General features: G+C 47.1%; 1 protein-coding gene across 1 annotated transcript; it reads right to left on the minus strand.

The window, feature by feature from the left end:
• Positions 1-1124: 1124 nt before the first annotated feature.
• Positions 1125-20353, minus strand: PPP1R3F (protein phosphatase 1 regulatory subunit 3F). Its single transcript, XM_004376832.2, has 4 exons — positions 19362-20353; positions 9567-9622; positions 9264-9346; positions 1125-2772 (listed from the first exon to the last, which is right to left on the minus strand). The coding sequence occupies exons 1-4, from the start codon at positions 20351-20353 to the stop codon at positions 1474-1476; spliced, it is 2430 nt and encodes an 809-aa protein (XP_004376889.1). The 3' UTR covers positions 1125-1473.
• Positions 20354-23615: the final 3262 nt, after the last annotated feature.

Below are 23615 nucleotides of genomic sequence, written 5' to 3' on the forward strand. Positions count from 1 at the left end.
CTAGCCATGTCTCTTTATATTTTCCCCACGTATGTTTGTTTGTTCATTTATTTCATTCAGTGAATACTTACTGAGCACCTATTGTGTGCCAGGCACTGTTCTGGAAGAGAGGCCAGTTAGGAAGGAGGAAAGCTAGGAGAGTCTAGTGTCCTGGAAACCAAGTGAAGAAACGGTTTCAAGATAGAGATGATCAGTTGTGCCAAATGCTGCTGACTGGTTAAGTAAGATGAGGTCTGAGACTTAACTGTTGATACAACAATGTAGAAATCATGAGTGATTTCAACAGTTTGGCTGAAATTGTTGGGCAAAAATCTGATTGGGGATATTTCAGAAAAGTACTGGAGGAGAAAAACTGAAGAAAGCTCAAATAAATATTTCCTTCAAGAAGTTTTGCTTAAAGGGAAGCAAATAAATGTGTGTCTTATCTTGCTATTTGCGTGCAGTTAAATATAACTATTCTTTCTTTCAAAGGTTCTGGATTTTCTGTTTTGAGTAGAAATGCAATGTCTGTGGACAGCAACTTCAGTATGAATTTTTCACAATACATTTAACTCCTCTGTCCTTTCTGAGGCCTTCTTTGTTTTGGGCACAGAGGGATCTCCCTGCCGATGTCAAAGGCTGTTTTCTCAGTAACCTCAAAATCTTGTGGCTGATTCAGAACTGATGTCCCCACATCCACATCTAACCACATCCACCACTGCAGCTACGTGAGTCACACCAAACCCTCATGTGGCCATCACTCTTCCTCTCTCCCTGGCTGCCCTCCCCCCGACCATCCATATACACACATACATGTTCCCACAGGCAGAACATAGGAGACAAAGGACTTGCCTCCCAAAGACCACATGGATTAGAACTACAAGGTGAGGTGACACAGATCCTCAAGGACATACTGAAGCAGCAGCAGCAGGCATAGCTACATCCCGCCCCCACTTCCCATCATGGTCTGCCCACAGAAAGTGACCACCCTCATGCCCAAACAGGAGAACATTGCACAGAAAGACAAGTAATTTCTCATAGAGCTCTATTGTGGCATATAATAATAGGTACTCTATATAAATTAAATTAAAAATAAAGCTCCAGCAGGTTGCACAGTGTGGCTGTTAATAAATATATCTCTGGGTAATTGTGCCCCAAGACCAGCTCATGACCACTCTCCCTCGTCCAGAGAATTATACAAAAATAAATACAGGCTTGGGGAGGGGAGGCATGCCCAGTTCCATTCTGAAAGTTTTTCTCATTCATACCATCTACCTGTCCCCTATTCCTCTCCACTGGCATCACCACAGGAATCCCTGCACTGACAGGGGAATTCAGAGACAGGAAGGCCTCTCTCAGAAGCAAAGGATCAGGACCCCCTCACTGCACAGGCCAAATATCCCATCTCAACCCTCTGGGGATGGTGCAGGTGCTATCCTCTTCCTGGGCCCCAGTGAGGGGGAAGACTGTTATTGCCAATTCCATAAGCAGCCCCTATGAGAACCAGGCCAGAGAGAGGCACAGTGCAAGCACCAGGAGGGACACACCACTGTTCAGAGCCACAGGGACCACCACCAGCCCAGCCAGGACCCCCAAAGTCTGGGCCAAGGGCACTCGTAGCTGGGGAGGCAATACACACACACTTTCTGCAGGGGCTGCTAGGGCATGAGACTTCTTTTGAGGCTCAAAACTTGGGCCTGAACCCTCTTCATCCTGGGAGATCATATAGGGCCTGGCCATGCTGGAAGGACAGACTTCAGCCCCCAAGGGGCCGAGGAGGTTGGGTTTTTGCCCCTGCCTAGGGATTGGAACAGCTGGCTCCTTGCCAGATATAGGAACCAAACTGTCTGCCCACTCAGTGGTGGACTCCGTCAGGGTTTTTGTCATGGCTTCCCCTGGGGAGCTGGTCACTCCAGCTATCACCCTAATCATGTGTAAAGAGTCAGTGTCCTTGCCCATACCCTTATCTGGATCCCCAGTGAACTGGTCCTCTGTATCAAGAACCACAGAGTTGTCACATCCCAGGCCCTCTGCCCATGGGAGCCACACATCTCCCATAGTGGCTACCACAGAATGGGCCCCAGAGAGGATTTCCGGAGGTGATTCCTTGGGGGTGTCCTCTTCCGCGCTGGACTGTGTAACGGAGAGCCCCTCTTCGCCCTCCCCCTCCTCGTCAGGGTCTTCGGTGTCCTTGATGAGCTCTACACCACACCCCAGCCGGGCATAGTGCAGTGTGATCTCCTCAGCCAGGGCACTGTTCAGGGCCCGCTCGGGGCCAGGCCACTTCAAGATCAGGTCACGGTCCGTTAGTATGCCCAGGGGATGGCTGGGGGACACCCCCCCATCTGCGGGGCCCTCCCCACCACCCCCTACCCCACCTGCAGCCACAGCGGCCCTCAGGCGGCTCAGGTGGGACAGGTAGAGCTGCTCCAGCTCCTGGTCAATGGTGTCCTCGCCAACCAGCTCCTCCAGCCCACTCATGACCTCCAGATACCCAGGGGGTTCATCCATAATAGCACCCACAGTGGGGTCCTTTCGGCCCCCTCCATTCTCACTGGATACTTCCCATGTGGCCTCCACCTGGCTGGGTTCCAGGAGAGGCCCGGTTGCCCCGTCACTCGCATCGGGCCCCGAAGCCTGGTCCCTGGGGGAGCCACCTAGGCCACAGAGAAGGGAGGAGGGGGGAATCCTGATGGCCGGTGCTTGGGGAACCTCTGTGAAAGCCACAGGTGGACTGCTTCTGGGGATGTCACCTTCCTCTGGGGAGTTGCCAGTCACTGTAACTTCAGAAACCTGGAGCCATGGAGGGGTGAGGAGGGAGAAGAGGAGGGGAGGGAAGGAAAAGGGAAGGGAATGAAGTAGAGGAGGGGATGGGATAAGCAGAGACAGTGAGAACTGGTGACAGCCCACACCCAACCCCACAGGAGTTTCCAGACAAAAACTCCTTACAGAGCCCTCTGTGATTCTCTAAACTCCAAAAGACTATTATCTATATTAAAATAACAAAATTAGATGGAGTAAAGGAGCAAATGGCTTCCTGCAGATGATAAAGCTGAAGAATTCAGTGGGCATCAGTATCTGGTGAATGACTCCATCAGTAACTACTATGGGTATACCTTCAAAATAAATCCAGAATATCCATATTAATTCATGGTATATTTTCTTCTTTTTAAAAAAAATTATTTACTAGCTCTGTCTCTCGTAAAGGCCTTTAAAAAATGACCAATCTAGTAGCAATGAGCACCTAGCACCCAGATCTTGGTTTCTAAATATCATTCTCCACTAAAAGGAACCAGGGCTCCTTAAAGAAATGGCTGTGTGCCAGGTTTGGGCAGCAAACGTACAAGATGAGTCTGGCACATCTTGTCATACCAGAAGGTGAGGAAGTGCTCAAAGAGTGATGGAGACATGTCAAAAGGACTCAAGAGCTAATCTAAATAAGTTCCCACTGGCCAAAGATGATTCAATTTAATCATCAAAGTAAGTGCAATGGATGAAACTCATCAAATATGTTTAAAACCCACGTGTTAACAACAATACACATAAAACAAAAATCCTCTAATTGGTCACCTGTGGAGGAGTTAGTTCATTTATTCTGGAAACTGGGAAATAAAAGGGAAAAAATGAAGTATTTTTACTGCTTTTCCTGTACAAACTACACCTCAACGTAGCCAAAAGTTGATGTGGGAAAGCTTTTCTTTAGAGAAGAATTCCAGTTAATACATGAAGAAGGAATAACAGGCTTAAAACATCACCAATTTGCAACCTCTAATGAAATAATGGAGCCCTGGTGGTGCAGTGGTTAAGAGCTCAGCTGTTAACCAAAAGATCAGCAGCTCGAATCCACCAGCCGCTCCTTGGAAACCCTATGGGGCGGTTCTACTGTGTCCTATAGGGTCGCTATGAGTCGGAATCAACTCGATGGCAACAGGTTTGGGTTTTTTGTTTTTCTATTGCAATAACCTGGTGGTGCGATGGTCAAAGCGTTTGGTTGCTAACTAGCAGTTCAAACCCACCAGCTGCTCCACGGAAAAAAGATGTGACAGTCTGCTCCCATGAAGATTACAGTCTTGGAAACCTGTGGGGCAGTTCTACTCTGTCCTATAGGATCGCTATGAGTCAGAATCGACTCAATGGCAATGGGTTTGGTTTTGGTTAATGAAATAATGGACCTAGGCAATAATAGTAGAGCTCTGGTGGCACTGTGGTTAAGGGCAATAATAACCAATGGCAGCTAAAACCATTAAGTGATAAGCTAATGGAGAACTCTATAAGGGAGAGACGAGGCTGACACCACCTGAACTCACTGATCAATCTCAACATCATAAAAGGAGACCTCCAAAACCATGTGCCCTTGATAACGATGAAACAGGAAGTACACGGCACCACAAAAAAAAAAAATCAACTGAATCTGATCAATCCTTTAGAGCTAAGTACCAGTTTATAAAAAATATAGCAGCCAGAAAAACAGTAAATGTGTTTCCAAATGGATATAATCAGCCAAATCCAGACTGTGAGAAATTCAACAGGACAAACAATAAGGTTTCTTCAACAAATAAACTGCAAGAAAAGAAAGTGGGGGAGAGGTAAACCAACAGATTTAAAAAAAATCTAGAGACACATCAACCAAATGCAATGCGTAGACATTGTTTGGATCCTAAAACACTTATGAGATAATCAAGGAACTCTGAACATAGACCAAATATGTGATGATACTAAGGGATTATTGTTAATTTTCTGAAGTGTGATGATGGTACTATGGTTATGTTTTCCTACAAGTTCTTAATCTTTAGAGATACAAACTGAAATACTTATGACAGAAATGATCTCTGGATTTATTCCAAAATAATTCTGTAGGAAACGAGAGGGGAGTAGGCGGGGGTATAGACAAAGCAGGACTGGACATATGTTGATATTTGTTGAAGTTGGGTAATGGGTATATATTGGCTCATTATGCTCATTTTCTCTACCTTTATATATGTTTGAATTTTTTTATAATAAAAAGTTAAAATACATACACAGACACACACACATTAACACATATCTCCACTATTGGTGAAATCTGACTACTTCTCTCTACCTTCCCTGCCACCACCATCATCACTTGCCTGGACTACTGCAGTAGCAGCCTCCTTACCTGTCTCCTGCTTCCACCCTCAGCCCTACTGTCTATTTTCCACACAAAAGCCAGAGGGATCCTGTAAATCCTAAATCAGATCACATCCTTTCTCGGCTCACAACTCTCCTTTGGCACCCTCCTCACTCAGAGTAAAAGCCAAAGTCCTCACCATGACCCACAAGGCCCTACAGGATCCGTCCCCCATCGCCTCTCTGATCCCACCTCTTATCACTCTCCCCTTATTCACTCTGCTCCAGGCACACTGGCCTCTGCTGTTTCTCACACCCAACAGTCATGGCTCCACCTCAGGGCCTTTGCACTTGCCCGGAATGTTCTTCCCCTACTTTTCCACATGGCTCACTCTCTCACCTTTTTCAGATCTTTGCTCAAAGCTCGCTTATCACTAAGGCCTTCCCTGGCCACCCTATCTAAAGTTGCAAGACTTCCCCCCACCACACACACACACATTCCCTATCCCCTTTTCCTGATTTATTTTTTTTTTCATTAGCACTCATCATCATCTAAAATACCATATATTTTAACTATTCATAATATTATGTCTCACTCCACTAAAATGTAAATCCCATCAAGACAGGGTTTTATTCACTACTGTATTTCTAGTGTCCACAACAGTGCTTGGCACAGAGCAAGCACTCAGTAAATATTTTCTGAATTAGTAAATGAAACTTCTATAAGCCCACAAGGATGTCCTTTATCACCACTCTTATTCAACATTGTATTTGAAGTCCTGGTGAGAGCATCAAGGCAAGAAGAGGAAATAAACGGCATCCACATTGGTAAGGGAGAAGTAAAACTAACCCTATTCATAGATGATATGATCCTAAACACAGAAAATCCAAAGGACTTCACAAGAAAGCTACTGGAACTAATAGAAGCATTCAGTAAAGTACCAGGATACAAGATCAACATACAAAAATCAGTTGGATTTCTATGCATCAACAAAGAGAACTGTGAAAAGAAAATCAGGAAAACAATACCATTTACAATAGCCTCCAAAAAGATAAAATACTTAGGAATAAATCTAACCAGGGATGTAAAAGATTATACAAAGAAAACTATAAAACACTACTGCAAGAAACCAAAAGAGATCTACATAAATGGAAAAACATACCATGCTCTTGGATAGGAAGACTTAATATTGTGAAAATCTCAATACTACTGAAAGCAATATACAGATATAATGCAATCCCAATCCAAATCCCAACAGTATTCTTCACTGAGATGGAAAAACTAATCACTAACTTTATATGGAAAGGAAAGAGGCCCTGAATAAGTAAAGCTTTATTCAAAAAAGAAGAACAAAGTAGGAGGCCTCACACTACCTAATCTCAGAACCTAGTATACAGCCACAGTAGTCAGAACAGCCTGGTACTGGTACAATAGACACACAGACCAATGGAACAGAATTGAGAACCCAGACGTAAATCCATCCACCTGTGGACAGCTGATCTTCGACAAAGGACAAAAGTTTACTGAACAGGGAAGAGACAGTCTCGTCAACAAATGGTGCTGGCAAAACTGGATGTCCATCTGCAAAAAACTGAAACAGGACCCATACCTCACACCATACACAAAAACTAATTCCAAATGGATCAAAGACCTAAATATAAAACTTAAAATTATAAAGATCATGGAGGAAAATTTAGGGACAATGCTAGGGGCCCTAATGTATGGCATAAATAGAATACCAAACATAACTAAAAACGCATATGCAGAAGAAGATGACATAGATAAATGGGACTTCCTAAAAATTAAACACTTGTGCTCAACAAGACTTTTCCAAAAGAGTAAAAAGAGAACCTACAGGTTGGGAAAAAAAATTTGTCTATGACATATCCCACAAGGGTCTAATCTCCAAAATTTATAGAAAACTTCAAAAAAAAGACAAATAATCCAATTAAAAAATGGGCAAAGCATATGAACAGACACTTCGCCAAAGAAGACATTCAGGCTGTTGACAAACATATGAAGAAATGCTCACAATCAATAGCAATTAGAGAGATGCAAATCAAAACTACAATGAGATACCATCTCACCTGACATTACTGGCACAAATCAAAAAAACAGAAAATAATGTTGGCGAGGATGTGAGGAGACTGGAACTCTTACACACTGCTGGTGGGAATGTAAAATGGTACAACCACTATGGAAAATGGTATGGTGCTTCCTCAGAAAGCTAGAAATAGAAATATCTTATGATCCAGCAATCCCACTCCTAGGTATATACCCTAAAGAAATAAGAGCCATGACATGAATAGACATACGCACACTCATGTTCACTGCAGCATTATTCACAATAGCAAAAATGCGGAAGGAACCTAAGTGCCCATCAACAGATGAATGAATTAATAAACTGTGGTACATACACACAATGGAATACTACACAACGATAAAGAATAATGACAAATCTGTGAAACATCTTGCAACATGGCTGAACCTGGAGGGCATTATGCTGAGTGAAATAAGTCAATTGCAAAAAGACAATTATTGTATATCGCTGCTGTTGAGTCAATTTCGACTCATAGTGACCCTATAGAACAGAGTAGAACTGCCCCATAGGGTTTCCAAGGAGCGCTTGGTGAATTCTAACTGCCGACCTTTTGGTTAGCAGCCATAGCACATAATAATTGGTAACCACTATACCACCAGGGTTTCCAATTATTGTATAAGACTGCTATTATAAAGTAACAACAAAACATTTACACACGGGGGAAAAAAAAACTCTTTGATGGTCACCAGGGATGGGAGGGGAATGGAGGGAGAATTACCACAGAGATAGTAGACATGTGTTAATACTGGTGAAGGGAAAGCAATATACAATATGGGAGAAGTCAGCACAACATGACCAAGGCAAGAGAGGACACTAAGAGGAACTCAGGAATGAAGGACAACTATGGTAACTACTATAGTATAGACAATCCTGCAACAATAGAAGCAACAAACAATAATCCACAAATGGACACACAGATAGATAGATATGCCAAGAGGTGAGGAAGGGCGTAAGGGAACATACCCACTGGCAGATACAGGTTCAATGGTGGAAATTTCTAAATACAAGACTTTAGGTGCTCCTCATATATTAATATAGACAATAGAGCACACAAGTGGCAGAGTCAGGCAAACCTCTTAGACATAACTAAACACCTCACGAGATGAAGTTCCCAGGCTCAAAGGCAAAGGACCATAGACTTGGGGGACATCTATGTCAATTGGCACAACATGGTTCTTAAAGACAATGTTCTACATCCTACTTTGGTGAGTAGCATCTGAGGTTTTAAAAAAAGCTTGCGAGCAGCCATCTAAGATACAACTCTCGGTCTCTTCTAGTCCAGAGCAAAGGAGAGGAAAAATAACTAAAGACTCAAGGGAGCAATTAGTACAAAGGACTAATAAACCACATGAACCACAGCCTACACAACTCCAAGACCAGAAGAACTAGATGGTCCCTTGCTACCAGTACCAACCATTCTGACTGGGATTGCAATAAAGGGTCCCCGACAGAGCAGGAGAAAAATGTAGAACAAAAGATCAAATTCACAAAAATGACCAGACTTACCGGTCTGATCAAGACTAGAGGAATCCCTGAGACTATGGCCCCCAGACACCCCTATAACTCAGAATTGAAGCCACTCCCAAAGTTCACCTTTCAGCCAAAGATTAGGCAGGCCTATAAAACAATAACACTTGTGAGGAAAGTGCTTCTTAGATCAATCAAGTATATGAGATCAAATGGGCAACACCTGCCCAAAAACAAAGATAAGGCGGAAAGGGACAGGAAAACTGGATGAATGGACACGGGGAACCCTGGGTGGAAAGGGAAAGGGGGAGAGTGCTGACACAGTGCAAGATTGCAACCAATGTCATAAAACAATTTGTGTATGAATTTTTAAATGGGAACCGAATTTGCTCTGTAAACTTTCACCCAAAGCACAAGAAAGAAAAAAAATCTTAACAACAACAAAAAAAACTTCTATAAACCCAGGTGAATAACTACATTCTACCCCTTATCCATGAGGTTCCAATTTTTGTGACCTCCCTCCAACCTAGGGCGGACCCAGAGTGAGTCAGCCCCCACCACCCAGCCGTGGCCATAGTGTGAGCCTTCTATTGAGCTGTCCCCTAGAGGCTGCAAGGGCCTGCTTACCTGAAGTGTCATCTGGGGCCATGGACGTAGAGGGGTGGGGGCCACCAGGGGACCCACTGACTCCTGGACATCAGGATACTCTGCTGAAGAGAAGAGAAGGGCAGCATTGGGGCAAGGTAGATGTACAAGCAGGCCTGATTTGGTTAAGAAAATCTGCTATTCTAGCCAGTTGGCAGTTTTGCCTCTGAAGGCTTCTATGACAGTCGAAAGCAGAGGGTCCCTCGTTTTTATAGAAAGAAAAAGGGAAGGAAGAAAGAAACGGTAAACATGAGCTAAAAGTCCCACAGCTTGCCAATTGCTTACCCACAGCAGGGATATTATCATCTATGCTCTTCATCCTCAGCTCTTCCTCATGAGGCCTGTGGGGCAGAGGAGAGAGTGCATGGGTCTGATACCCTGAAAGGTCAGTTCTGCCACCCACTGGCACCTTCTGAGCCTCTGGGGTGGCACCATCTTCACCTGACAGCTGCTGATTTCTTTTCTGCTGTCTCTTTTTACCCCAATTATAAATGTCCTACATACTCATTGTAGAAAATTTGTAAAATACAGAAAGTATAAAGAAGCAAGAAAAAAAATTACATATCAGCCAGAAACAACCACTGTACCATTTTGAAAAATTTCATTCCAGACATTCTATGCATTTTCTAAAATCATTTAGATTCTGAAGACATAGATTCATAGGTGGCTTTGTCCATTGAACAGTAAGAAACATCATTATATTTTTGTAAACATTTTACTTTTTTAAACATTTTATAGCCATTCCTTTCCTACTGAGCAGCTAGGTTTTTTTCCTTCTTTTTGCTATCACAAATCAAGCTTCCACAAACATCTTTGGGTACAATTTTATCAACATTTTGGATCATTTCTCTAGGATATATTCCTGGCTGTGGAGGAAACCACCTTTTCCAAGAAAAGGCAGGTGGAGAAGGCTGTGGGACACAAGAAGCAGCAGAGTGAAGGAAGGAAAGCAAACGGAGAATGGGAAGGGGTCATCAGGAAAAGGAAGTAACCTGAGGTCAGAGTCCTGGGCCCCCAACCCCCCACCCCCCAATATCAGCCTGGCAAGTCATTTAATCTCCCTGAGCCTCATCCACCTCACCTGTAAAATGAAGCACAGGGGAGCCAAAAGAAATGAGGGTATAAAACCCCTAACATCAGGGCCTGGTCCAGAGCAGGGACTGAATCAACAGTAGATACTCATTGGTCTTGTTTCCTCCTTCACCAGGCAACTCAGATGACAAAGTCTGAGTGACCTAAGCCAAGGGTATTTCAGCCAGATCCTGCCAGGGGTGGGGTCACGGACATCATGCAGAAATCACTGTTCTTATTCTCACAACTGAATATCAAATGTCTAGAGATTAACACAAATGAAGGAAGCATTAACTAAAACATGTTCAGAGAGCTGAGAGGAGGTGAGGCAATTGCTCAGATCCTGTTCTTCCTAAGAGTCAACGTGATAATGTTGACATTTCTGGAAATGGTTGAAACCTTGTAAAAACTCATAATCAATTACCTTCATAGAAACAGAATATCACTAGCTAACCTTTATATAGTACTTACTATGGCAGTCAACACTGTTCTAAGTGCTTTACATATATTAATCTTCACAACAACCCAATGAGATAAGTACTTATAATCCTCTGACATCTTACAGATGTTGCAACTGAGGCTGACTAAATGTCTCAAGGTCATACAGCCAGGATCCAAACCCAGGCCTTCTGGCTCCCAAGTCCATGTTCTTAACCAACAAACTGCTGCTTCTTGGAAGAGGGAACTGTGGTCTTACCCCAATCCCATCTACAATTCTTTCTAGAAGCAGAGGGAGGCATCAATAATAGGATCCCTCCTCCCTCCTTCATGCAGTACTTTCTTTGGACCTGACTTTTCCCCCACATATTTACTCCCCATTTCCCTGCCTTCATGAGACATGTGGCTAGGAGACCACTAGACACAGAAGTGGCTGCAAGAACTGCTTTTTATTAGTAACCTAGGGGAGAGAGCTTGAACCATGTACACAGATCTAGAGTACAGAAGCACTGGAAGGGACCATCTGTCTTTCTCCGTGGACCAGAGCTCACACATAACACCAGTGGTATCTAAATCAGACTACTACAGCACCTGGAGTAAGGGACTCTGAGAGCCCCGCCAATTCCCTTGCATCACAGATGAGAAAGGGGGGTGCAGAGCAAAAGGTCCTGTACCATTCACCCAGTGGATTTAAAATTCAGGTCTTTGGATTTGTGACTCAACATGATTTCTACTAGGCTGTGTTTACTGACTCATTTTGCTGGTGTAGTGTAGTCCTTCATTACCAAAAACATTATCTTCCTAGGATCTTCTAAATTAAGCCTCTTCCAGAAGACCCACAGACAGAAAGCCAGCCCTTGCTCCCAGGAACACCACTAGACAAGCTTTCCCCTGCCATCTGGCCCAGTCCTGACATGCATGACAACCAGGTTTCTAAAAGCCACTACAGAGTCATGGATGTGAAAGAAAAGGGAAACTCAAGAAGCAGCCAGCCAACAGGAAAAGAACTCCACAATTCAACTGGAGGAAGAAGAGGGAAGAAAAGCAAATACTGAATAAATTCTTCCTCTCCCAGAGTATCTCTTTAACAGATGAGGAAAGTGAAAGGAGGAGGACATCCAAACATCAGGTCAAGCAATTCAGCCAATCCCAAGATCCATGAATCAGCAGAAGTAAATATGTCACTCTCCCTTTCTCCAAAGTCAGAGAAATGAAAGCAGGAGGCACAGACATTAATTATTGTTCACTTCTTCCAACGTGGGCCCTTTTCACTGATACAAGTCATTTGAAAACCTTCACATCTATCATTCAGAGCAACACCCTTCCCTTTTTACAAATGTGGAATCTGAGGCTCAAGGAACTGAGCCTCTATACCCACACCACACTGCTAACATCCAAAGAGAGCTCCATTTTGAAAATAGTTTGAAATTGTGGGTTTAAAAAAAACACACACTAAATATTCCTGAATTGCCTTTCACAGTAAAAATTCCGGGGCAGCTATAACTTTAATCAAAATGAGGACAGTAAGAGAAATCAAGTAAAAATGTATACTGACTCACCATCAGTAACAGAGAAGTTCTTAGAAAAATGGGGAGAGGAGATTAAGAACAAAACTGAACCTACAGTGTGCCTACTGATTTTCAAGAAGGAAACCTGATCTTTTGGCACCAGCCACACAAATGCTACATGGCATCTCCTCAAGGGCAGTGGGCAGCAGTGGGCCAAGAGAGCATGGGTTCCAGCGTACACAGACCTGGACACACTTTGGGCACGAATCATCCTTCTCAGATGGTGCTTGGGAGGATTAGTCAAGATGATGTGGCCACAGAAGGAGCCATCTCAGGCCTGCACACCAGTCTCCTGAGCATGACAATTCCTCCTGCCATCAGGAAACTTGATGGCTGCTGACCTCAGTACCAGAGAAAACCAGGGGGTGAAAGAGGTGCCATCGGCCCCAGCCTTGGCCAGCCAAGACAGAACAGAAAGGTGAATCGCCAGAGAGTGAGCCAGCAAGAGAAAGCTGACAAGCTCCATGGAGAAAAAGCAAAGCAGACTTTTGGAGCAGTCACTTCACTTCCATCACTGCCACTGCCACCCTAGGCCTCTGTTAACACCCTCAATGCTCATGTTTTCAAAGAACTTGCGCCAGCCCGAAGTGGGTCATGAGCTGAAACCCAAAGGGAAACTCAGCAGACCCCAGTAATTCTGTAGTCAAACTGAAGATAATGCTAACTCCCTGAGGGACAGGTAGCTTCAGAGACCTGCCCCACAGTACTCAGAATCTTAGTTACCCTGAGCCAACTGCTTTCTGAAAAGAACAGGGTTTGAAGGCAGCTGTGAAAACCACCACCAAGTTTTGTGGGGCATTGCTTTGCCCTCCCCAACAGTCTGTGTCAGCCTCAACTCCAAGATTCACAGACAATCCAGGGGTAGGGGGAGAGTTTATTGTGCTATGAGCTTCTTTTACCACAGTGCCTTAATTATTTTGGCCATGTCCCACAGTGAGAAATACATTTTATATCATAACCCAGCACACCCATACATGTGTAAATATACATATATATATAACTGAAAAAAGGTTGTTCACAAAACAATACTTACCTTTACTGTATGTGACACACTGGTATTTCCTGTTATTCCTTTTTAATATTTGTTTGATCCAGTATATCGATCTCACATCTCAATAAAGGGTCATGACATGCAATTTTGAATAACCTCAGCTCCACCACCTACCAGCTGCGTAACCTGGGGCAAGTTACTTAACCTCTCTATGTCTCAGTTTCCTCATCTGTAAAGAGAGGATAATAGTAATACCTACCTCAGAAAGTTGAGAGGACTGAGTAAATATTGGAAATTCACCTGTAAAGTGCTTAGCACACAGTGATCCCCTCCATATTGCCACTTAGGGAAAATGGGGCTCTGAAAAGAAAAGCAACTTGCCCAGCACTGCCCAGTTGGTAAGACACATCACCCAGCCTGGTGCAGCAGTTAAAAACTGGGGCACTAGAGCAGGACCACCCTGGCTCTGCCACTTTCTTAGCATGTGGCCCCATCCCCACGTCCTTAACCATGATTTTCCTTAACCAGTTTTCTGCAGAATAAAGGAAGATCACTTTCACATTAAATTTTCACGCTCCCAACAACTGAGATAATCTCTGACCCATCCTGTTTCAACTTTGGTTGTTCTGGGTTTCCAACTTGGATATCAAGTTGGATCTCATTCATTCCCTTGTAGGTACACCTAAAAAATACTGAGGCTTTACTGTGCATCAGCCCCAGTGCCTGGCCCTGGAGACACAGTAGTGAGCACACTCAACTATGAATCTTACAATTTAGTGTTGAGGAAAACATTTTAAAAAAAAACTCACACTCATTCTTTCAACAAACATTTATTGAGCACCTGTTAGGTGCCAGGCACCGTAGCAGGCCCTGTGGGAATACAGTAATGAACAAAAGCAGACCATGTCCCTACCCCTCATGGAGCTTACAGTCTAGCAGGGCAGACAGACAGTCATCCAGTAATCCCCTAATGAAGGTCTAACTACAGTCCATGCCCTTTAGAAATAGAAAAACAGCAGAGGCTGCTGGGACTTAAGGATGCATAGAAGGAAAATGGGCTGGGGTGGGTAGGAGAGTAAGAGGCTGTTCAGGAACACTGTAGGGGAAGTGATGATTTCCATCTTAAACAAGGTGAGTTTGAGGCATCTTTGGGACATCAGCCAAGTGGACACACCAAGGTTGCATACACGAGGCTGAAGGAAATAGCAAGGAGAAAGAGAGGGACACAGAGGTAAGAGGAAAAGCAGCAGAGCGTGGTCCCACAGATGACAAGGAAGAAAAGTGTTTTTAAGTGGGAGTGGTCAACCACTTCAAGACGAAAATCAAAAAACCATCTGTGGAATTTGACAGATGCAGGGTGCTGAAGAATACACATGGATGAAGACGTGAGGAAGGCAAGTGAAGGCAATTCTTTACAGAGAGAAGAGGGGAGGGTAACTAAGTGCTGGCCTGGAGCAGCAGGAAGAGAACATGGGGTCAAGGAATAGTTTAAGACAGTAGAGAGGTTAGCATGTATAAAGGTCAACAGGGAGGACTCAAGTGAGGGCAATTGAAAACATGCCAGGAAAGAAAGGGTAATTCTGTCAGGTTCTAGAGCAATGGCAGACAATGGGACCTAGAGCACAGGTGGAGGGACTGGCCTGAGGGAGGAAAAGGGATCCCTCCTCACCTCTAACACAGAGGAGGGAACTCAATTTGCAAGCTGTGGGGAGTTCCATTCTTATGATTCTATTTGTTTTGTGAAGCAGGAGATGAAGTCTGAAGGTAAAGAATATTTGAGACACATCAGAGAGGAGACAAGAGTGGATCTGAAAAATACAGTACGACTGCCAGGCAGGGTGGAAAATGATCCTGATTTTGTAGTGATGCTAATCTGCTCTGCTGTATGACGGTCTCTAACAAGGCTTGTCTACCTAGCTGATCACCAGTACTATGAAAAAACTGGGAGGTCTGTGGAGGTTGGGATGGGCTTCCTGAGGAAGTCCTCTTTAAACTGAAGGATCAACATGAGCCGACTGCAAGGGGGTTAAGACAAACATTCCCGGTGAAGGAAACAATGAACAAAGGCCTTGTGCAGGAAGGAGCAACGTCCCTTGGTAACAGAAAAACCATGGTGACAAGAGCTTAGAAGGCAGAATGGTGTAAGAAGACACTAGAAGCAGGTGGAGGGCAGATGGGAGGGGGGCAAGACGGGGTGCTTGGGAGGCAAGAGGGGGTGCTTGAAGGCCATGGTGAGGCTTTCTTTGTCTTTATTTTAAAGAAAAATAGGATACCTCCTAAGGGTTTTAAACCAAGGCAAACCAGGGATACTCCTTTACACACCAGCCCTGAGACTTTGGACTCTGGAAGCCTCAGTTTGTTCATCCAGGAAAGAGGGATAAAAACGTTCTATTTCACAGGGAATGTTGGCAGGATTAAATAAGACTTTGCACGAAAGTACTCAGCAAAGTACCTAGCAAAGAGCAGGGTCTCGCCAGTTTTCTTACAACCAAGCCCTCTATACCTGCTCCTCCCACCCAGTCCCACCACACAGCCCTCTGATGTCATAGGACCAGCCTGTATCTCTTTTATCCTGCTTGAACCTAGCACTGTGCTTAGAACATAGTGGGCCAACAAATCCTTGTTGATGGGTTATCTCTAAGCCTAAGGATTACCAAAAGCCTGGTCCAGCAACCCAGGGAATGCAGCCATTTGGGTTTCTGAGATGCTCCCCAATGGCTACCACAGTTTCTCCCGTGTCCCCACCTAATGTAGTTGTGCCCAGCACACAGTGGGCCTGTAGCCAACATTTCCTGAATGGGAAGCCCTCTACGATGGGGCTCCCACAAGTAAAGGATATCCCCTTAGATCCTCCACATTTCCCAAGAGGGCTGGGTCACAGGGGGTGGCTATTCTTCAACAGTGCTCTAAGTCACCAGCAGCACACAGGTTTTAAAACAACAATAAGTTAAAATGTACTCGCCAAGAAAGCCACCAACCTACAAAGAAAACCTTATCGCTGATCTTGCAATGAGCACCAACCTCCCCTTTGCAGGAGCTGAGATCAAAAGATAAAGAAGCTATCAGAAAACCATCTGCCCACTTAAAATAATATCACAAGTCATGTTAGGAACCACAGACCTGGGGCCAGGTACCAAAACAATTGTCTGACGGGCTGCTTCAATTTCTCCTTAAAACCACCCATGTATTTTTAAAGAAAAACACCTTCTCCACCCACCATGGCCCTGCAAGGTTTTGATTTCTCTGTTCCCTTCCTTTTTTCACACTCTTTAAAATGACCAAATTCTGGTACCCAAACTATCGCATCTTACAGACAGGGCTCCCACAACAGCTATCTGGGATGACGACGTGGGAAAAGTGATAGAAATGAAGACAACTGTGGGGTGCTGGAAATGCTCTATATCTTAATCTGCATGGTGGTTACACAACTGCATACATATGAAAAAATCCACTGAGCCATACACTTATGATTAGTACATGTTACTGTACATACACCTTAACAAAACAAAAAGATGAGGAAAATAAAGGTAAAAGGAAAGCATGACATGCTGGGAACACTAGGCATGAAATCCAGAATTTGCCCTGAATCCTGTCAGGCCTTCAAGAGGATCAGTAGTAAAAAAAATTCCCTACCATCTTTTACTTGGTCCTGTCACTCACTCGCTGAGTGACCTTGAGCAAGTTGGTTCACCTCTCTGAGCTACATTAGTTTCCCCCTCTATTAAACGGGGATAATCACAACACCTACACCACATACCACACACAGCAGGACTCAGTGAGAATGGAGTTGTAGCTCTTAGCACAGAGATCAGTAAATGCTGGCCACTACTATCTTTCGCAGATACCACCATACTTCAGTTAACCTGTCCCATGTTTGCTGTCTAATCCAATCACTCAAAGTGACTATCATTCTCCTTAAACAGACGAGGAAATGGAGGCACGGCCACACAGCTGGGGATGAGCAGAGTTTAGGAGGGGACTCCAGGAAACTGTGTGTGACTCCCTAAATAATTAAACAGTGAAACCTGTGAGAGCCAGAACTCGACGGGACTGCCTTGTTTTTCTGAGTCTCCCAAGTTTTCTGCCTTTGACAGGGTGCAGTCTTACCACTTTCCTATCACTATTAGTAGAAAATATTTGAGTTTTCCTTCTCTGATAGGTTTCTGCCTTACACAGGTTCCGGCTGTTGCAGGTTTTACTGTACTAGCTAACACCTACATGGCACTATGAGCCAGGCCTGGTTTTGAGTACTTTTACTCATATTCTATGAGGCAGGTACTATAATTATCTCTATTTTATAGATGAGGGCATTGAGGCACAGTATAATTAAATGACTTGGCCAAGGTCACAAAGCCTTGTGGCAGGGCTGGGATGTGAAGCCAGGCAATCTGAAGCCAGGATCCATACCTTTACCACCATAAGGAAAGTCATGCTGCCTGCACCCTCAAGACTAAGTCTCAGGTTAAGGTGGGGGCTCACAGGTCAGTAAGTGGGTTTTAGCCAGTTTGCTCACCTACCCAGGCACATCTGCCCGCCAGCCCAGAGCTAGACCTTTCTGAACCACTCACAGCCTACAAAGGCCTTGCCAGGACCAAAAGAACAGCAGATTCCACAAACACCTTGCTGCAGCCAGTGGCTTCAGATCAAGCATATACAAGGCCCAGAAAGCATTTTCTCATTACCAATCCTCCCTGGTGGTGCAGTGGTTAAGAGCTTGGCTGCTAACCAAAAGGCTGGCAGTTTGAATCCACCAGCCGCTCCTTAGAAACCCTATGGGGTAGTTCTACTCTGTCCTATAGGGTCACCATAAGTCAGAATCGACTCGATGGCAATGGGTTAATCCTCCCAGGAGCAGGTGAATGTATGCATTTCCCACGTGTACAGGGAGAAATCTACTTATCCCAGGAGCCAGGCTAGACTTGGGTGACCCCAAAAAGAACCAGGTTAGCTACTGTCCTTGAGGAACTCATAGCTCGATGGAGGAAACCCAGGAGAATCTCCGATCAGGGCCTCCTGGAGGTGTAACCGGTTCTTTCTCCCAGCCCCTGAATGATTACAGATGGTATGGCAAAACACAAGGGACATGAGCTTCAAGTCCAGGCCCCATGTGGCTCTGACTCTGCCAGAGCCACTGCTTCCCTGTGAGAGCATGGGCTCAGGTCCTTACCTCCACAGGAGGCCTCAGACTAAAGGATAACATTAAGGAGAGTGCACAGGCTTCAAGGTCAAATGCCATCACTTCCTCAACCAATCTCTCCACCTCTTGAACCTTGGACTCTTGCTCTGTCAGATGGGGATCAGAATCCCTACACCCCACACTGCAAGGCCCTTGGTTCACACTACCACACTATCATGTCACTGAAGTTCTCTCCATTCTACCCACTGTCCATCATTCACACCAAGCTCATTCACACCTCAGACCTTTACACTTACTGTTCCCTCTGCTAGAACACCTTTGCCCCCATGTGTGTATAACTGCTCCTTTCTATCATTCAGGACTCAGTTTAAATGGTATCTCCTCAGAAAACTGCCCCCTTTTCTCCAAACTCTATACCCCCATATCTGTGCATAACTCTTTATCATCCAGGACTCACCTCCTCAAAGGCCCTTCCTGAACAACCCGTCTAAAGCAGCAATCCCCTCCCAATTTATACCCTTACTCTATTTTACTATCCTCTCAGCAGTTAACCTTATCCCTATTTATCTTGTTTGCGTGTTGTTGTTTTTTAACTGTCTCCTATAGGAGCCTGTATGATCCTTGAGGGCAGGGAAGATGTCTGTCTTGTTCAAGGGCTTTACCGTGGAACTCAACAAATACTTACTGAAATGAATGAAACCCCAAAAATTAAAACAGTGCCTAGCACATGTCTGGCCTCCATTACTCTTTGACTAACTGAATCTGCCCTCCTCCCAGTCCTGGAAAGCAGGCCGGAGGAGTTTCTGGGCCAGGATATTTGTCCTCCATTCTAGACAGAACCCTGCGTTGGCGGAGGTGGCGCTGGCAGACATTACCTGCGCCTCACCGGCTTCATGCAGCTCTTCAGCTGCCTGGCCTCAGCCTCCACCGGACCCTGGCACTCAGGCTGTGGCTCCAGCTGCTGCTGCTGCTGGGGCAGCCCTTCGGCATCAGTGGGTGTGGGAGCGGGTGCGATCCGGAGCAGAACTGTGTAGTTGCGGCCGTGGTTGTTGGCCCAGAAAGTGCCCTCGGGGGTCTCATAGCGCACCACGAAGTCCAGGCGCGCCCCATCGCCCGCGCCCTCAGCAAAGGGAAGCTGGAAGGCAAAGCGGTCGGTGCGGCCGCCGTCATCGGGCGAGGAGGCAGACACCTGGCCAGAGCCCAGGCCAAGGCCCGGATCCAGGATGGGATCTCCTGCTCCTGTTCCTCCCGCTCCTGCCCCGGGTGGGCTGCGCGGTACATATCGCGCTGGGTGGTCGCAAAAGGAAGCCCAGCCGTCGTGTGAAGCCCGCACGTGCACTGCCTTCTCGAAGGAGCGGTTCAGCACACGTACCAACCCGCGCAGCACCGGCGGGCGCCCCCCGGGCACCCACACCCCGGCACCCCCGGGAACTGCTCCAGGAGGCGGCAGTAGCGCCTCCAGCTCCACCATGACGCGCCCCAAGCGCTCCAGACGGCCTGGCGCGGGCGGCAGCGAAAATGTGGGCACCAGGTAAAACCCCCCGTCAGCGGGGATGGGGCACTGCGGCGAGGGCTCGGGGCAAGCCTCCTCTTCTTCCTCCCCTTCATCCCCATCCTCGCCATCGTCGTCCTCGTCAGCCACGCCGCCCCCGCCATCTTGCCCGGCCGCCGCCATCTTGCCCGCCCCGGGCCCGCCCCACGGCCGGTAGCGGCGCAGTTGCGCCAGCGGCAGCCCCAGGGCCTCGTCGGCGAACAGCACCCTCCGCGGAGCCACCGCCGCCTCGGCCGATGTGCGGGGCTCGCCCGTGGCCGGCGAGGGGGGCGCGGGATGCCGCAGCGGGGGCTCCACAGGGGCCGTGCGCGCCATATCGGCGGCGGCGGCACCGACGGCACCGGCGGCGGGACCAGCGGGGGCAGGGCCTGAAGGGGCCGGCAGCCAATGAGAAGGCCAGCGCGGGAAGGGTACGGCTCACTGGGGGCAGAGGCGGTGAGATGAAGACAAGTATAGCAGGCAGCCAATGGGAAGCTGCGTGCGGGTTACGTAACGGCGAAATGAGGGCGGGAATAGCATGAAGCCAATGGGGATGCCCGAAAAGGGACCGTATAGGAGGCGGGATGATTGGGGAATCAATGGAGAGGCTGGAATGGGGTGGTCGGGAAACGGAATGAAAAGAGCAGAAGTGGGACAGCCAGTGGAAAGTCTGAGGGGGGCAGTATGTGGGCGGCGGGCAAAGTGGACCGGCTACAGGCAATGGAGTTAGCAGGGAGCGCGTGGAGAGACCCAAAAAGTGAGAGATCGTGGGTTGCGTAGGCGGTGGGATGGAAGCTAGAGACAGCGAACAGCCAATGGGGAGCCGCGCTCGGTTTGCGTAGAGGCGGGATGACGATAATGGCTGCTGCGGGCCAATGGGGAGTCTTGTGAGCGTGCACTACGACTTGAAGAGGCGGTGACAGAATAGAACTACCAATACCAAGAGGCGATGTGTGAGCAGCCTCAGAAGCAGGACCAGAGGGAGCAGAGCCAATGGGGGTGGCGGATGAAGGGGGAGTGAGGCGGGGAGAAGGCTGAGAGCCAATGGAGGAGCCAGTGTGAGGGCCGTGAGACTTCAAGGCAGTGCTAGGACTGGATGAACCGATGCAGAGACCAGAAAGTGTAGCGGAGGAAGGGAAGTCGTGGAGGTGGGACGGGAAACAGCAGACGCAGCGGCGTGCGGTGGGAGGGAACACTGTAGGTGGTGTTGAAGGAAGGGGTGAATAGCCAATGCGAAGGGCAGAGGGGAGGATGGTGCTTAGGCAGAGCCGGGACTATAGGGTGGTCGGGGCAAAAGAACCTAGGATGCAGGTAGCCAGTAGCAAAAGCATACTCCTCGTGAAGGGCCTTAGCTTCTCCCTGACGTTCCGTGCCTCTCCATTGCACCTTGGCCATGAATGTCTACAGCCTCTGAGGGCCTGGACTGCACCCTAGCGTGAGACCTAAGAAAGCAAAAAGGGCCCGCCTGTCCCAGTTACTGGGTTCCCCCTTCCCACCTCCCAGCCTTTGCTTGAATGGTGCCACTATCCGAGAATGCCCCCAGCATTCTTCAGGACTTGGCGCCATTGTTGAATGAATGGCCAAATTCAGTTTTTTGGGAGGGTTAGCTTTTTACTTCAGCTCAGCGAACACTCATCCTGACCGTATGCTGCCAGGAGTTAATTGGGCATGTTGGTAGACACTGGCTAAATCGCAAATCAAAGCCCTGCCCTCCCTGCCCAGCCCTGCACTCCACACACTGCAGTGGCCTCACCTCCCTTCCTTTCGTCCCCTGTCTTTGCTCCCACTGGTTCCTCTGCAGAGAGTGCTGTCCCTCCTATTTCCTCCACCTAGTGAATGCCTACTCCCGCTTTGAGATCTCACCTCCGGTGGGAACTGAATTGTAGCTTTTGTCCACTGTTAGGCCAAACATGTCCATTCATACATTCCCCTCCCTGCTGTGAGGATTTCTTGAACACCTACTGTATGACAAGTTCTGAGCATGCTTTTATTTCATCTAACCCTCACAGCATCCCTAGGTGGAGAGCAATCCCTCAGCAGACCTCTCCCTCAGGTTTCTGGATGGGGTCACGGGTCAGGAAGAAATGTGTTCAACTGCTAGTAACAGAAGAGTCACAAAATAATGAGGGCTTATTCCAAGATAGAACTTAGGCAGTCCAAGAACTCATTCCTGCCCACCCTTTTTGGACATTGTCAGTGTGTTGGTTTGGCCCCAAGACTCATCCATCAGCAAATTCTGTCAGCTCCCCATTCAAAATATATCCAGAATCCAAACCCTTCTCACCACCTCCACTGCCACCACCATCACCACTCACCTGGACTTCACAGTAGCCTCCTCCTCAGTGGTCCCCCTGCTTCTACCCTCGCCCTCCAGATTCCGTTCTACACTCAGCAGCCAGGGGGGATCCTGTTAAATCCTAAGTCAGATCCTGTCCCTCCTCTGCTCAGAACCTTCCCATAGCTCCTGCCTCATGCAGAATAAAAACCCAAGTCCTTACCATAGTCAACAAGGTCCTGCATCCTGCATGGCCTAACCCCCAGTCTCCTTTCTAACTTCACCTCCTACCCTCTCCCCCTTTCTAACTCCACTTTAACCACACCAGCCTCCTTAGTGGGCCTTCAACAAATCAGGCACGCTCCCACCTCAGGGCCTTTGCACTGACTGTTTCCTCTGGAGTTACCCAGATATCTACATGGCTCCCTCCCTTACCTCCTTCAAATCTTTGTCAAAGGTCCCCTTCTCTGGGGACTTTGCCTGACCTCTCTGTTTAATCCTGCCCACTCTCCCCCCACTCTCAGCCCTCTCGGTCCCCTTCCCCAAAGCCACCCACAAGAGAGGGTACAGTCCAGTATAGAGAAGAAGCAATGACCTCTACCCCTTTCTGCCCACCTGGCCCCCTAGCCCTCATTCTGCAAGGCTTCTGGTTCTCGCAACATCACCATTACCCCTCCCACACCTTGGCCTTGCTCAAGTAGCCTCCTGGGACTCTTTGGACCACCATCCTCGCTCAGTTTTCCTCCTACCTCTCTGGCCACTCCCTCTCAAGGAGGAAGTGATAGTAAGGGAGAGATGGTTTAGACGGGGTGTAAGGAGGATGCAGCCCATACCTCTGACCCTGAGAGAGAAAACCAGCTCCCTCTCCTGGGGTGGGACAGGGAACAAAGTCTCGTCTTCTGCAGCTGGCCTGGTTTATAGTTACACAGGAAGTGTAAGGAATGTTCAGACACAAGTCCATGAAGAGCAGGGAGTCATTAACCTTGGGGGCATACCTATAGTTGGCTCCCCAGGGTTCCTTCCTGATAAGCACACCCGACACCTCCTCCTTGCTCCCTCCCACATGCCAAACATCTGTTAAGTACCTACTGTACACGGGTCCTTCAGGTCCCCAAGCTGGGGATCTTATCCGAACCTTGGTGCCTCTCCTGGCTGCCTGGCACGCACAGACCATCTTTGGGTCTCAGAAGTGCCCCACCGACTCAGAAGCTTCCACCAGTGAAGTTTTGTTTTGAACTAATATTAGGGAGGGTTGGGTTGGGTTTGTTTTTTTTTTTTTTTTTTTTCTTTTTTTTTTCTATTCACCTTTTTTCCCCTTGTTTT

This window comes from Trichechus manatus, unplaced genomic scaffold (assembly GCF_000243295.1).
Source record: "Trichechus manatus latirostris isolate Lorelei unplaced genomic scaffold, TriManLat1.0 scaffold00046, whole genome shotgun sequence".
In the NCBI taxonomy this organism is placed as follows: domain Eukaryota; kingdom Metazoa; phylum Chordata; class Mammalia; order Sirenia; family Trichechidae; genus Trichechus; species Trichechus manatus.

Excerpts from the sequence above, each read along its gene's own strand:
- PPP1R3F (XM_004376832.2), bottom strand. The coding sequence starts at position 20,353 with ATGGCGCGCACGGCCCCTGTGGAGCCCCCGCTGCGGCATCCCGCGCCC. Across the intron at positions 9,623-19,361 it reads ATGAAGCCGGTGAGGCGCAG|GCCTCATGAGGAAGAGCTGA; the intron begins GTAATGTCTGCC and ends TCTGCCCCACAG. Across the intron at positions 9,347-9,566 it reads TGATAATATCCCTGCTGTGG|CAGAGTATCCTGATGTCCAG; the intron begins GTAAGCAATTGG and ends TCTTCTCTTCAG.